The sequence below is a fragment of the Heterodontus francisci genome, chromosome 35, assembly GCF_036365525.1.
Source record: "Heterodontus francisci isolate sHetFra1 chromosome 35, sHetFra1.hap1, whole genome shotgun sequence".
Taxonomy (NCBI): domain Eukaryota; kingdom Metazoa; phylum Chordata; class Chondrichthyes; order Heterodontiformes; family Heterodontidae; genus Heterodontus; species Heterodontus francisci.
Genome location: NC_090405.1, coordinates 49,996,060 through 50,008,615, shown reverse-complemented (window position 1 = coordinate 50,008,615; position 12,556 = coordinate 49,996,060). Strand labels below are relative to the sequence as shown.

General features: G+C 47.7%; 1 protein-coding gene across 5 annotated transcripts in view; it reads right to left on the bottom strand.

Moving 5' to 3' along the window:
* The window catches only part of LOC137350678 (SH2 domain-containing adapter protein F-like), a 207,049-nt gene extending 194,706 nt beyond the window's left edge, over nucleotides 1–12,343 (bottom strand). For all 5 annotated transcript variants that reach the window (XM_068015535.1, XM_068015537.1, XM_068015539.1 and 2 more), the window contains exon 1: nucleotides 11,864–12,343. In XM_068015535.1, coding sequence (XP_067871636.1) covers nucleotides 11,864–12,265 — 402 coding nt within the window. In that variant the 5' untranslated portion in view covers nucleotides 12,266–12,343. The remainder of the gene's footprint in view (nucleotides 1–11,863) is intronic.
* Nucleotides 12,344–12,556: the final 213 nt, after the last annotated feature.

The window sequence follows — 12,556 nt, the reverse complement described above, 5'->3', positions numbered from 1 at the left end:
GCAGTACCCAGAATTGAACCCGGGTCGCTGGAGCTGTGAGGCTGCGGTGCTGACCACTGAGCCACTGTGCCGCCCATCTCTTGTTCTGTCAGCCCACATCATCCCAGGCAGTGATTGGAGTCAGCCCCCCTTAGGTAGCAAAGGGCAAGCTTGGCCAGGCATCCCTCTCCAGATCATTATCCCAGTCGGTGCAATGGGCAGCATGTGCCTGGCAATCAGAGAGAACGAGAAAACATGATGCCTTCCACAGTCAGATAGCTGGCACAAGAATGAGTGAATTAGGAGGTGAAATACTGTGGGGAGCGCAGACCCTGTGTAACCGGACCCCAGGGAGAGTGTGGGTGCTTACAGAGAAGGAGGAGGTATTATTGTTAAATAAACGCATTACAAGCAGTCAGGTGCAGCATTGGATTCTAGTTTGATTTATGGTGAATTGTGGTTTGAATTATGTAAAACAGAATACTGTGTGATTTAAAGTCATGCCCACACTTATAGCATTTTTATAGCGCCTTTCACAACCTTAAGACATCCCAAAGTGCTTTCCTGGCCAATGAAATATCGTCACTGTTACGATGTCAGGAAATGTGGCAGGTGATTTTTGCACAGCAAGATCCACTAACAGCAATGTGATAATTATCACGTAATCTGCTTTTTAGTGATGTTGTTTGAGGGATAAATATTGACCTTGACAGCTGTTCTTCTTCTAAATAGTGGCTGTGGGATCTTTTATGTTCACTTCAGAGCACAGACAGGGCCTCGATTTAATGTTTCATCTGAAAGATACCGCCTCTGATAGTGCAGCACTCCCTCAGGACTGCAGTGGGAGTGTCTGCCTAGATTTTGTACTTCAGTCCCTGGACTGACCAAGAACATAAGATACTTTAAAAGCCTGGTTTCAAAACTCCTAACTCACCAAAGGCCCCAACTGCTTAGAAATGCCAAGGCCACGCTCAGCTCTCTCACACACACCAAGTGTGATTCGCATCGACTCCTCCGGGTATTTCCCCAGGACTGCCCACTTCATTCATGCAGGGAGTGATTTGATCATCTGTCCACCACGTGTAACATTCACCAGGGGTCAATATCTCCATTTCTCCTATTGCACAAAGACTGCAGTCCTAAGGCAGGAAAGCTCACGCTGTGGATTGTAACTGGGATGCAAGGTGCCACAGGCATGGCATGTTGAGCAGTTCGTTTCCTTCCCACGGGGCTGGAGACAGGAGTCTGTGACAAACCAATAAGACGCTTGTAATTGTATTAGTTGGAAGATTCCAGCAAGGAAACAGATTTCACACCCATGTGCTCAAGTGTTAATCAAGCTTGCTTGACATCTCCCTGGTGAAGGGGTGTAAATGTTCTGCATCCAACACACAGTTCAGCCAGCTGACCCACTTCCATTGCACTAACAGAATGCCAACAGGTCTGCTTGCTGATTCTCCCCACCCCCATCCCGCTGCAACTCACCGCCAGGCAATTCTGCTGAGGATGTGCTCAGTAACCCTCCTGATCCTCAGCAAACATTTGCGCGCTGCTTGTAAAGACAGTGACCACATTCAACAGCTCAGTCACAGGAGGGCCAAAGGATGGGCACTGTGCCAGTCAGACAAACGCACAACAGCATTGCTGATTTTCCAACACCTTTTGCAGAAATCGAGCCCCTTACCCCTCCTACGCCCCCCAACCCCTTCACATTGAAGCGGCGTGGGAATGAGAGCAGGATCTAATATAGAGGATGACAACAGTGTAATTTACTGTGTGTTTGGATACAGGGATCAACCCAGGTTTAAATGATGGCAGGATCTAACCCGTGCTGTACCTGTCCTGGGGAATGTTTGATGGGGACAGTGTAGAGGGAGCTTTACTCTGTATCTAACTCTGTGCTGTACCTGTCCTGGGAGTGTTTGATGGGGATGGTGTAGAGGGAGCTTTACTCTGTGTCTAACCCCGTGCTGTACCTGTCCTGGGAGTGTTTGATGGGGACGATGTAGAGGGAGCTTTACTCTGTATCTAACCGCGTAGTGCACCTGTCCTGGGGGTGTTTGATGGGGACAGTGTAGAGGGAATGTTGGGTGTTGGCTATTCAACCACAGAGGGCATCACAGTCTTCTCCTGTTTTGTACAATCCAGCAGCAGTTGTTGGATAGCAGATCAGGTGCGGGAACCCTAGCTGACTGACTGGCTCTCCCTCGCCCAGGGGACACTCAGACCAAGCATAACGACCCCAAACAAATGCTGCCCAGTGATATCAGCACGGACTGGGGAGAGCAGGGGGTATCAAAATCCTGATCTTTCCCAGTCTCTGTGGCTTAAGACCAGACTGGGCTGCAGAATGGTGGGAACAGGACTGTTCTTTCAGCACCAGACGCACTCATACTTTCAGCAAATAAACTCCCTGACAGATGCTATATCGTGATATGAGCATTCTGTTTTTCTGTGTTTCAGTCATAATGTGCCCAGTCAGATCAGAACTTATTTTTACACTGAGGTTGGTTTGCCAAAAAACTGTTCCGTTTGAATAAAGATTTCTATAGCCTGCGAAGGGCCAATTTGCCTATCTCTGCTTCACAGTGAGTTAATTATTCAGTCACAACTGATTCTAACAGAACACAAGGGTCTAGTACACACCCGATGGTCCAGACAGTGCAGCACTGCCCAAACTGGTGCCAAGTGTATCAGCCAAGAGAGGACCCAGGTTGGATCCCTGGTCCGTGTCCAGATTCTCAGCTGAGGCAAATGGTCAAGGGGCCATAATCGGCTTCAGTGTCCCTGGGCCAGGGTGGGAGAAAGTGCTTTCGTGATCTGGGAGTGTACGATGGGATGGCTCGGAGGGAGCTTTACTCTTTATCCTGTGCTCAAGCTTGTTTGCACACGCCCATGGAATTTTGGGTGGGGACACGATCCAACTCGGCCACGATGCAGCCCCTGGTCGAGCAGCCCACCATTTCACGTGGCCCTCGGCTCGCAAGTGAAGAATGGTCATCTGGGTGAGGTACCAGAGGGATCTGTGCCCATCTTTGTGTTACCGGGAGGGAAGTGGAAACAGTTTAAGGGAACAGATACATACCTTGGCAAAAAAACTAGCCTTGGTTTAACTCCATTAGAACACCAAGTAAATGGAGGGGAATTTGGGAGCATCTGAAGAAGTCTGCAGAGTGAAAGAGGTTGGTTAGCTGGAATTTTACATGGGAAGTGGCTTTATATGAATTAGAGTTGAGGGCGTAAAAGAATAAAAACTGATTTAAGATGGAATACCCAGTCCAATCAGCCACGACGAAATTGCAGCTTATGATAGCACAAAGTTGCGCCTCTGGCACAGACTGACCATTCCCTGCTTTGCAAATATGGCTAAGATAATTCACCAGAAAATAAATGTAACTGAACATCAAAAACGTTTGGACAGAAAGGAAAACGTTTTACAATTATCTTAGATCCAGGGCTTTTCATCGCTCATCCATGACTCTGTTTCATTTGTTTCACAGTCAGAATCATTCCGATTAATATGGTTTACATAGTTAATGAACGGCTGGCTGGAGTCAGAACCATGGTAGATGGGACAGAATTTCTTTGCATATGGCTGAGCTGAATTTTCTTGATTTTTTACAGTTTCGCAGCTACCCTGTGCCTACCTTGCCCGGTATCTCAGCCAAGTGGCTATTCCTCACATGACGCCCGGACAATGAGTGATATTCCACCATGGGAGTAACCAACGTCAAGCGGAGTCCTGTCCTCACTCATTGTGTCTTACTCCACGAAGGCTGGGTGATCCCGAGCAGGATGGGCACAGGTCAAGCTGTCTCCTGAAGCCCCGACCAGATGCCCTTGGCAGGAGGGGCTGGACATTGCAAGGGACAGCACTGACCACTTGACAACATGTTCACTAACCCCCATCACACAGAAAGGTTTTAGATTAGAGATACAGCACTGAAACAGGCCCTTCAGCCCACCGAGTCTGTGCCGAACATCAACCACCCATTTATACTAATCCTACACTAATCCCATATTCCTACCAAACATCCCCACCTGTCCCTATATTTCCCTACCACCTACCTACACTAGTGACAATTTATAATGGCCAATTTACCTATCAACCTGCAAGTCTTTTGGCTTGTGGGAGGAAACAGTAAGTGGATATTCTAGAAGGGAAAGCACAGTTGCAAAGAACTTTTAACCTCAGCACTCTCTTTATTTCTTTGTTTTAAGTTAAAATTACTTTAAAAAAAAGACTGCTATCCAATCAGTCACTACAAAGGGATCACAGTGCTGTGGAGTGAAGGGTTTGTGTAAAGTGCTCCAGATATATGTGTATTCATTCAGTCAGGCCCCTCCCCCACCCCCGTCACATGCTGCTGGGAGCAATAACTGAATCTAGGACACAGTGACATAATTTGCATTTATATAGCACCTTTAATGTAGTGAAATGCCTGAAGGCACTTCACAGGAACATTATCAGATGAAATAATTGGTACCAGTGGTGGGGAGGGGGAGGGGGGGGAGGTGAAGGAGGGAAGGAGGAGACATCAGGACTGGTGGCCAAAAGCTCGGTCAATGAGATAGCTTTTAAGGAGAATCTTAAAGGAGGAAAGAGGGAAGTTTAAGCAGGGAATTCCGGAGCTTAGGATCCAGGCAGCTGAAGCCCCGGCACCGGGGGGGGCGGGGGGAGTGGGGTTGCCACAAGAGCAGTTTGCTTGATTGGTGCCCTTCGCATTGGAATTAATAGCCACTGCCTCTATCACACTCTATCTACAGTATGTATCATCTACAGGATACACTACTGTATCTGACAACTGTGGCTCAGTGGGGAGTGCTCTTGTCTCTCAATCACAAGGTTCTGGGTTCAAGTCCCACTCCAGGGTTTGAGCTCAAAAAATCAAGGCTGACACTCCAGTGCTGCACTGTTGGGAGGGTGTTCTTTCAGTCGAGATGTTAAACCGAGGCCCCACCTGCCTGGTCGGGTGGATGTAAAAGATTCCACGGCACTATTTGGAAGACGACCAGGGGAGTTCACTCCAGTGTCCTGGGCCAATACTGATGCCTCAGTCAACATCACTGAAACAGATTATCTGGTCATTGTCACATTGCTGTTTGTGGGATCTTGCTGTGCGCATACTGGCTGCCACGTTTCCTGCATTACAACAGTGACTACACTTCAAAAGAATTTCATTGGCTGTAATGCGCTTTGAGACATCCAGTGGTTGTGAAAGGCGCCATATAAATGCAAGTCTTTTTCTCTTTTTTCACCAAGGTTACTTCGACCTTCCCTGCAACCTCCACCACCAGGAAGAGCAACAGCACCAACGTCATGGCAACACCATCCCCTCCAAGTTCCCCTGCTGCGTTTTGCAATACAGTTCAGGTAAATTGCTGGAAACTAAATCCAATTGAAGTCTGGTCAAAAGGGAAAACTGCTCACAGTTACTGAAGATAAAATGTGCACACAATCCTGACTTGGATCAATAATTGCTGTTCGTTTCTCTTCAATATCCTGGAATTCCTGACTAACACTCTGCTGAAACACTCCACGATACAACCACAGTGCACGCTCGTGAATCTTGGAGGGGGCGGATAGGGTTGGGCTCGGCACCTCCCGCCATCGGTCAAATAGCCTGCCAACACCTCATCTCCTGGGCTCACACCTGAGCAACATGAGCAAGCTTTGAACCAGTGCCCGTGGAAGCGCACCCCAGTCAGGACCAGTCCCTTCAGCTGAGGGGAGAAGGTGGAGAAGGTGTGAGAGAAGTCAATGCCAATCTGGTAATAGTAACCTCAGCACTGTTGGTGTGCCAGTGTTACCACTGCTCTCATGGCCCACAAACAGCAGAACATACCCGATGCAATTATAAGTTGCTCAGCAAAGTGAACAGCTTCTTGTTGTATAATGGGGGAGCTATCCTCTAGTTCCCCTCCTGTAGTCTCCTCCAACGTCCCCTTGTCCAGTGAGCTGCTCCTGAGGCTAAAGCAGGAAATCAGGTTGATACCATGTGCTGTCACCACTAGATCATTCTTTAAATATCAATTAAACAAACTCAGGTATGAGTCAACAGAGCTCATTCCTACAATGTTGTAACTGTGTGCGATACTGTATAGTTCTATTGCAACATTCCTTCCCTCTCAATTCTATCACTGGGTCAAAGTTAACATTCCTCTGAATATACCTTTCCTGCTCCTCCTAGACTCCTGGTACCCAACCTATAATCTTTTCATCCTTACACTGTTGCAATCTCCTACTCTTAACTCATACTTTCCCAAGACCTCAAAACTGTGCAGCTCCTCTCCACCCAAGCTCCTTTTGCAATCTCAAACCTCAGCTTGATGCCGCTAATTCCTCAGTTGTCTTATCTTTTCTCTTTCCCATGTCAATCCTGGCGCTGCCCAGCAACGTGAACCTTGAACCCTCACCTGGGTTTTCCTCTGATGCACACACATAAACGTTGAGGCATTTGATGGTATTGGTTGAGGTAGATGGGCCCTCAGTTTAATGTCTCATCCAAACGTCGGCACCTCTGACAGTGCAGCACCTCCCTCGGTACTGCACTGGGAGTGTCAGTCTGGATTTTGCACTCACATCTCCAAAGTGGAGACTTACACCCGCAACCACCTGAGCCCAAGCTGACATTAAAAAAAAACCCAAATCCTTAAAAGCAACAATGAATGTCCGATTTAAAATCTAATTGGGCACAAAGTGAATCAAGGGCTATGGGAACAGGGCAGGAAAGTGAATTTGAAGTAGATCAGCCTGACACGTTTGAATGGTGGAGCAGGCTTGAGGGGCCGAATGGTCTACTCCTACTCCTATTTCTTATGTAAAAGGTCCAGCAAAAGCTGCAGCAGGTGGTAAAACTCAACAATGGTTTCTAGGAGAGCCTTTCGGTAAATGCCTCAACATTAGAGGAGATCCAGTGAAAGGTGCACCAAGGTGGGATTCAGAGACTGTTCACAGCGCCCCTTAAATGACCATTGAACCGATAACCACCACAGCTGCTGGCTGACAAAGAGTCAATACATCTTCTGTACAACACCTCTATTATTTAAGTTGAAAGGCTATTTAAACTTAAATAAATAATGGAGGGTGGATAAGCAAGCAAATCCCAGCATAAACCCTGAGCGGGATACAGACACAGGACCATCACTGCATGAATTTGATAAACTAGCACAATACTGCAGGAAAACTCACACAAGTCATTATATTTCTTGTCTTAGACCCTCAACGTATCGCGATACGTTGCTTGCTTCACTAACAGGCTCAGACCTGTCCCCACTAGTACTGTATCCCAGTGTTATACAGTGACAGACCTGTCCCCACCAGTACTGTAGCACTGTATCCTAGTGTTATACAGTGACAGACCTGTACCCATCAAGTACAGTATCCCAGTGTTATAGTGACAGACCTGTACCCACCAGTACAGTATCCCAGTGCTATACAGTGACAGACCTGTCCCCATCAGTACTATACCCCAGTATTATACAGTGACAGACCTGTACCCACCAGTACTGTAGCACTGTATCCTAGTGTTATACAGTGACAGACCTGTACCCATCAAGTACAGTATCCCAGTGTTATAGTGACAGACCTGTACCCATCAAGTACAGTATCCCAGTGTTATAGTGACAGACCTGTCCCCACCAGTACTGTATCCCAGTGCTGTACAGTGACACACCTATCCCCACTAGTACTGTATCCCAGTGTTATAGTGACAGACCTGTCCCCACCAGTACTGTATCCCAGTGCTGTACAGTGACACACCTATCCCCACCAGTACTGTATCCCAGTGTTATAGTGACAGACCAGTACCCACCAGTACTGTATCCCAATGTTATAGTGACAGACCAGTACCCACCAGTACTGTATCCCAGTGTTATACAGTGACAGACCTGTACCCACCAGTACTATACCCCAGTGTTATACAGTGACACACTTATCCCCACTAGTACTGTATCCCAGTGTTATAGTGACAGACCTGTACCCATCAGTACTATACCCCAGTGTTATACAGTGACACACTTATCCCCACTAGTACTGTATCCCAGTGTTATAGTGACAGACCTGTACCCATCAGTACTATACCCCAGTGTTATACAGTGACACACTTATCCCCACTAGTACTGTATCCCAGTGTTATAGTGACAGACCTGTCCCCACCAGTACTGTATCCCAGTGTTATACAGTGACACACTTATCCCCACTAGTACTGTATCCCAATGTTATAGTGACAGACCTGTCCCCACCAGTACTGTATCCCAGTGTTATACAGTGACACACTTATCCCCACTAGTACTGTATCCCAGTGTTATAGTGACAGACCTGTCCCCACCAGTACTGTATCCCAGTGTTATACAGTGACACACTTATCCCCACTAGTACTGTATCCCAGTGTTATAGTGACAGACCTGTCCCCACCAGTACTGTATCCCAGTGTTATACAGTGACACACTTATCCCCACTAGTACTGTATCCCAGTGTTATAGTGACAGACCTGTCCCCACCAGTACTGTATCCCAGTGTTATACAGTGACACACTTATCCCCACTAGTACTGTATCCCAGTGTTATAGTGACAGACCTGTACCCATCAGTACTATACCCCAGTGTTATACAGTGACACACTTATCCCCACTAGTACTGTATCCCAATGTTATAGTGACAGACCAGTACCCACCAGTACTGTATCCCAGTGTTATACAGTGACAGACCTGTACCCACCAGTACAGTGGTACTGTATCCTAGTGTCATACAGTGACAGACCTGTACCCATCAGTACTATACCCCAGTGTTATACAGTGACACACTTATCCCCACTAGTACTGTATCCCAGTGTTATAGTGACAGACCTGTACCCATCAGTACTATACCCCAGTGTTATACAGTGACACACTTATCCCCACTAGTACTGTATCCCAGTGTTATAGTGACAGACCTGTCCCCACCAGTACTGTATCCCAGTGCTGTACAGTGACACACCTATCCCCACCAGTACTGTATCCCAGTGTTATAGTGACAGACCGGTCCCCACCAGTACTGTATCCCAGTGTTATACAGTGACAGACCGGTCCCCACCAGTACTGTATCCCAGTGTTATACAGTGACAGACCTGTCCCCACTAGTACTGTATCCCAGTATTATACAGTGACAGACCTGTCCCCACCAGTACTGTACCCCAGTGTTATACACTGACAGACCTGTCCCTACCAGTACTGTATCCCAGTGTTATATAGTGACAGACCTGTCCCTACCAGTACTGTATCCCAGTGTTATATAGTGACAGACCATCCCCACTACTACTGTATCCCAGTGCTATACATGACAGACTTGTCCCCACCAATACTGTACCCGTGTTATACAGTGATAGACCTGTTCCCACCAGTACTGTATGCCAGTGCTATACACTGACAGACCTGTCCGCACCAGTACTGTACCCCAGTGTTATACATGACAGACTTGATTAGATTAGATTAGAGATACAGCACTGAAACAGGCCCTTCGGCCCACCGAGTCTGTGCCGAACATCAACCACCCATTTATACTAATCCTACACTAATCCCATATTCCTACCAAACATCCCCACCTGTCCCTATATTTCCCTACCACCTACCTATACTAGTGACAATTTATAATGACCAATTTACCTATCAACCTGCAAGTCTTTTAGCTTGTGGGAGGAAACCGGAGCACCCGGAGAAAACCCACGCAGACACAGGGAGAACTTGCAAACTCCACACAGGCAGTACCCAGAATTGAACCCAGGTCACTGGAGCTGTGAGGCTGCGGTGCTAACCACTGCGCCACTGTGCCGCCCAAACTTGTGATAGACCTGTCCCCTCCAGTACTGTACCTTAGTGTTATACCGTGACTGACCTGTCCCCACCAGTACTGTACCCCCGTGTTATACAGTGACAGACCTGTACCCGCTAGGACTTCAGCCCACTACCCACCTAATGAATCTGCTGCATGTAGTCACTTCTAAGTATGGGTTTTTTTGGGTTGGGTGGGGGGGGGGTGTAATTTCTCTCTGCCAATGTCCCGCGCAGTTCAAGGTGAATTAATTCCACACCACAGAGTTAATGATTGCGATTAAATCACTGCGTTATTTCTAAAGGAACAGCAGTGCAGCGACAGCCCATTACAACCGCCGCTACAAAACTGACTTAACAACCGACCTTTAAACTAAAGCACAAATAATCCCCAGGAACACCATTGTAACTTGCAGGTTTAAAAATCAGTACTTTACAGAGAAAGGACAGCACGGAATACTAACTGAAACCCGCAGCACTTTCTGTAAGAGTGTGAGACAGCGGCTGTAGTCTGCAATTTGCAGGATTGGAAAATGATATCAGCTGCTCTTCACCCTGGGGTTTTATCCAGCTCAACATTCTCTCTCTAGAACAAAAACAAGAAATGCTGGAACCACTCAGCAGGTCTGGCAGCATCTGTGGAAAGAGAAGCAGAGTTAACGTTTCGGGTCAGTGACCCTTTTTCGGAACTGAGCCGAAACTGAGCCGAAACGTTAACTCTGCTTCTCTTTCCACAGATGCTGCCAGACCTGCTGAATGATTCCAGCATTTCTTGTTTTTATTTCAGATTTCCAGCATCCGCAGTATTTTGCTTTTATTCTCTCTCTAGAGCCAGTTTGCAAGGACAGAACTGTCAGTGTAAGGCTGGGCGTTTTTCCAACTTGACACCGTAAGAAATTTTCACCATAACTATCATGTTTTGCTGGAAATTAAAGGCAGGAAATTTCACCAGGATAAGCAAAGAGGACTTTTGTGTTTGAAAATCCCAGTCTGTGCTGAGTTGCAAGACTTCAGTCAGTACAGCAGCTCAGGGGCTATAACTGCCCTCAGGACCCCTGGGGGAGGGGGAAGGAATCAGGCCGATCCCCTGTTTTACTATCCAGTGACACCCCCATCCGTCTGGTATCACTGTCTCCCCCCACACCCGCCCCCCTCAATAGTGGAGCCATACACCGTGACCAATGATTGGGCTAGAAAGCACTTGCAGAGATATTGGGTGAGAATATGATAGTGCTTATCTGTGATGCTTTCCATGGTCGAGTAGGCTGCCAATTTGCTCAACCCAGATTGATACAAAGAGCCAGTTTACACTACAAAAGTCCACTCGACCCATCTAGGTTGTGCTGGCTCTTTATTAGGGCTAATCCCAGTGATCTATGTTCTCCCTTTAGCCCATACCTTCTCCTGCTGAAAATAATTATCAAATTTGCCCTTATAAGATGCAATGATTTCTGTTTGGGGTGAACCATTCCACTATCCGACAACCTTCCCCATGAAGACATTTCCTCAAAACGCCCTCCTCGCTCCGAGTGAGGATTCTAAACTGATGACTCCCCAACCTTCCCGCTATTTCGATTCCCCTGAAGGAATCTCCTCTCGGCCTCCTCTGCTCCAGTCCCAGCACCTCATGTCTTTCCAAAGCTCAGCCCCTGCACCTGAGAGAGGGCAGGGAGAAGAGAGATGGAGAGAAAGTTGCAGAGAGAGAGAGAGAGAGACAGTGAACAACTTCCTTTTTCCTCTCTTGGGATAAAGTGAATTAAAATAAATTAGTCTCTTTTTAAAATGTGCAAAGTAAGCTCCCCCCTCCCAAAAAAAACCCTGAATCTTTAATAACTTATTCACAATACATGATGGTTGGAGACAAAGTATGTTTGAAAAAACAATGTATTCAGGTCTTTCAGAAACAAAATATTAATCTTTAAGAAACAAAGTATCTTTTTTTCAAGAAAGTATCTTTCAGAAACAAAATATTAATCTTTAAGAAACAAAGTATCTTTTTATTAAGAAAGTATCTTTAAGAAACTAAGTATCTAGTCTTTTTCTTTCTGGAGCACTAGAGAAGTTACTGTCTCTCTCACCTTGCCCTGTTTGCTCTCCTCGGGAGATGTTGGAAACTTGCTGCAGCTTTTCTCGGGGTTCTCCACTTTGATGAGCCGGTGTTTCGGGGAAATGTATTTGACATCGGGAGACGCTGCTTTCTTGGCCGGGTGGGGATGTGGAGAGGAGCCGGTGGCAGTGACTCCAGGAGCGGTAGTGCTGCCGCTCCCGCCCGGCTCTCCCTCGGAGCGCAGCCGTTGCAGGCACCGGGAGCCGCCGGTGTAAGGATCCTCGAAGTCCCGCTCCTTCTGCAGCTTGTAGGCGGCCAGGATGTCGGGCTCTCCGCCGCTGCCGCCCGGACGCGGCCGGTAGTCGGGTTTGGGAGGCTGCGGGGGCCCCTTGCTGCTCCTGAAGCCCAGGTGCTCCTTGAACCACTTGGCCATCGCTGCAGCCGCGCATCGCTCTGCCCGGGCCGGTCCCGCTCGGCTCCTCTCACCGACTGGCGATGCCCCTGCCCCGGCTCCGGCTCCAGCTCACAGGGCGAGGCAGAGGAAGCAGAGGAACATCAGCGCCGCCAGCCGGTCCCGCCGTCCCTTACAGCGGGGCACCATTGAGAGATAGAGAGACTGGCACCAGAGAGACTGGCACCATAGAGAGACTGGCACAAGAGATAGAGAGACTGGCACCAGAGACTGGCACCAGAGATAGAGAGAGAGACTGGCACCAGAGAGACT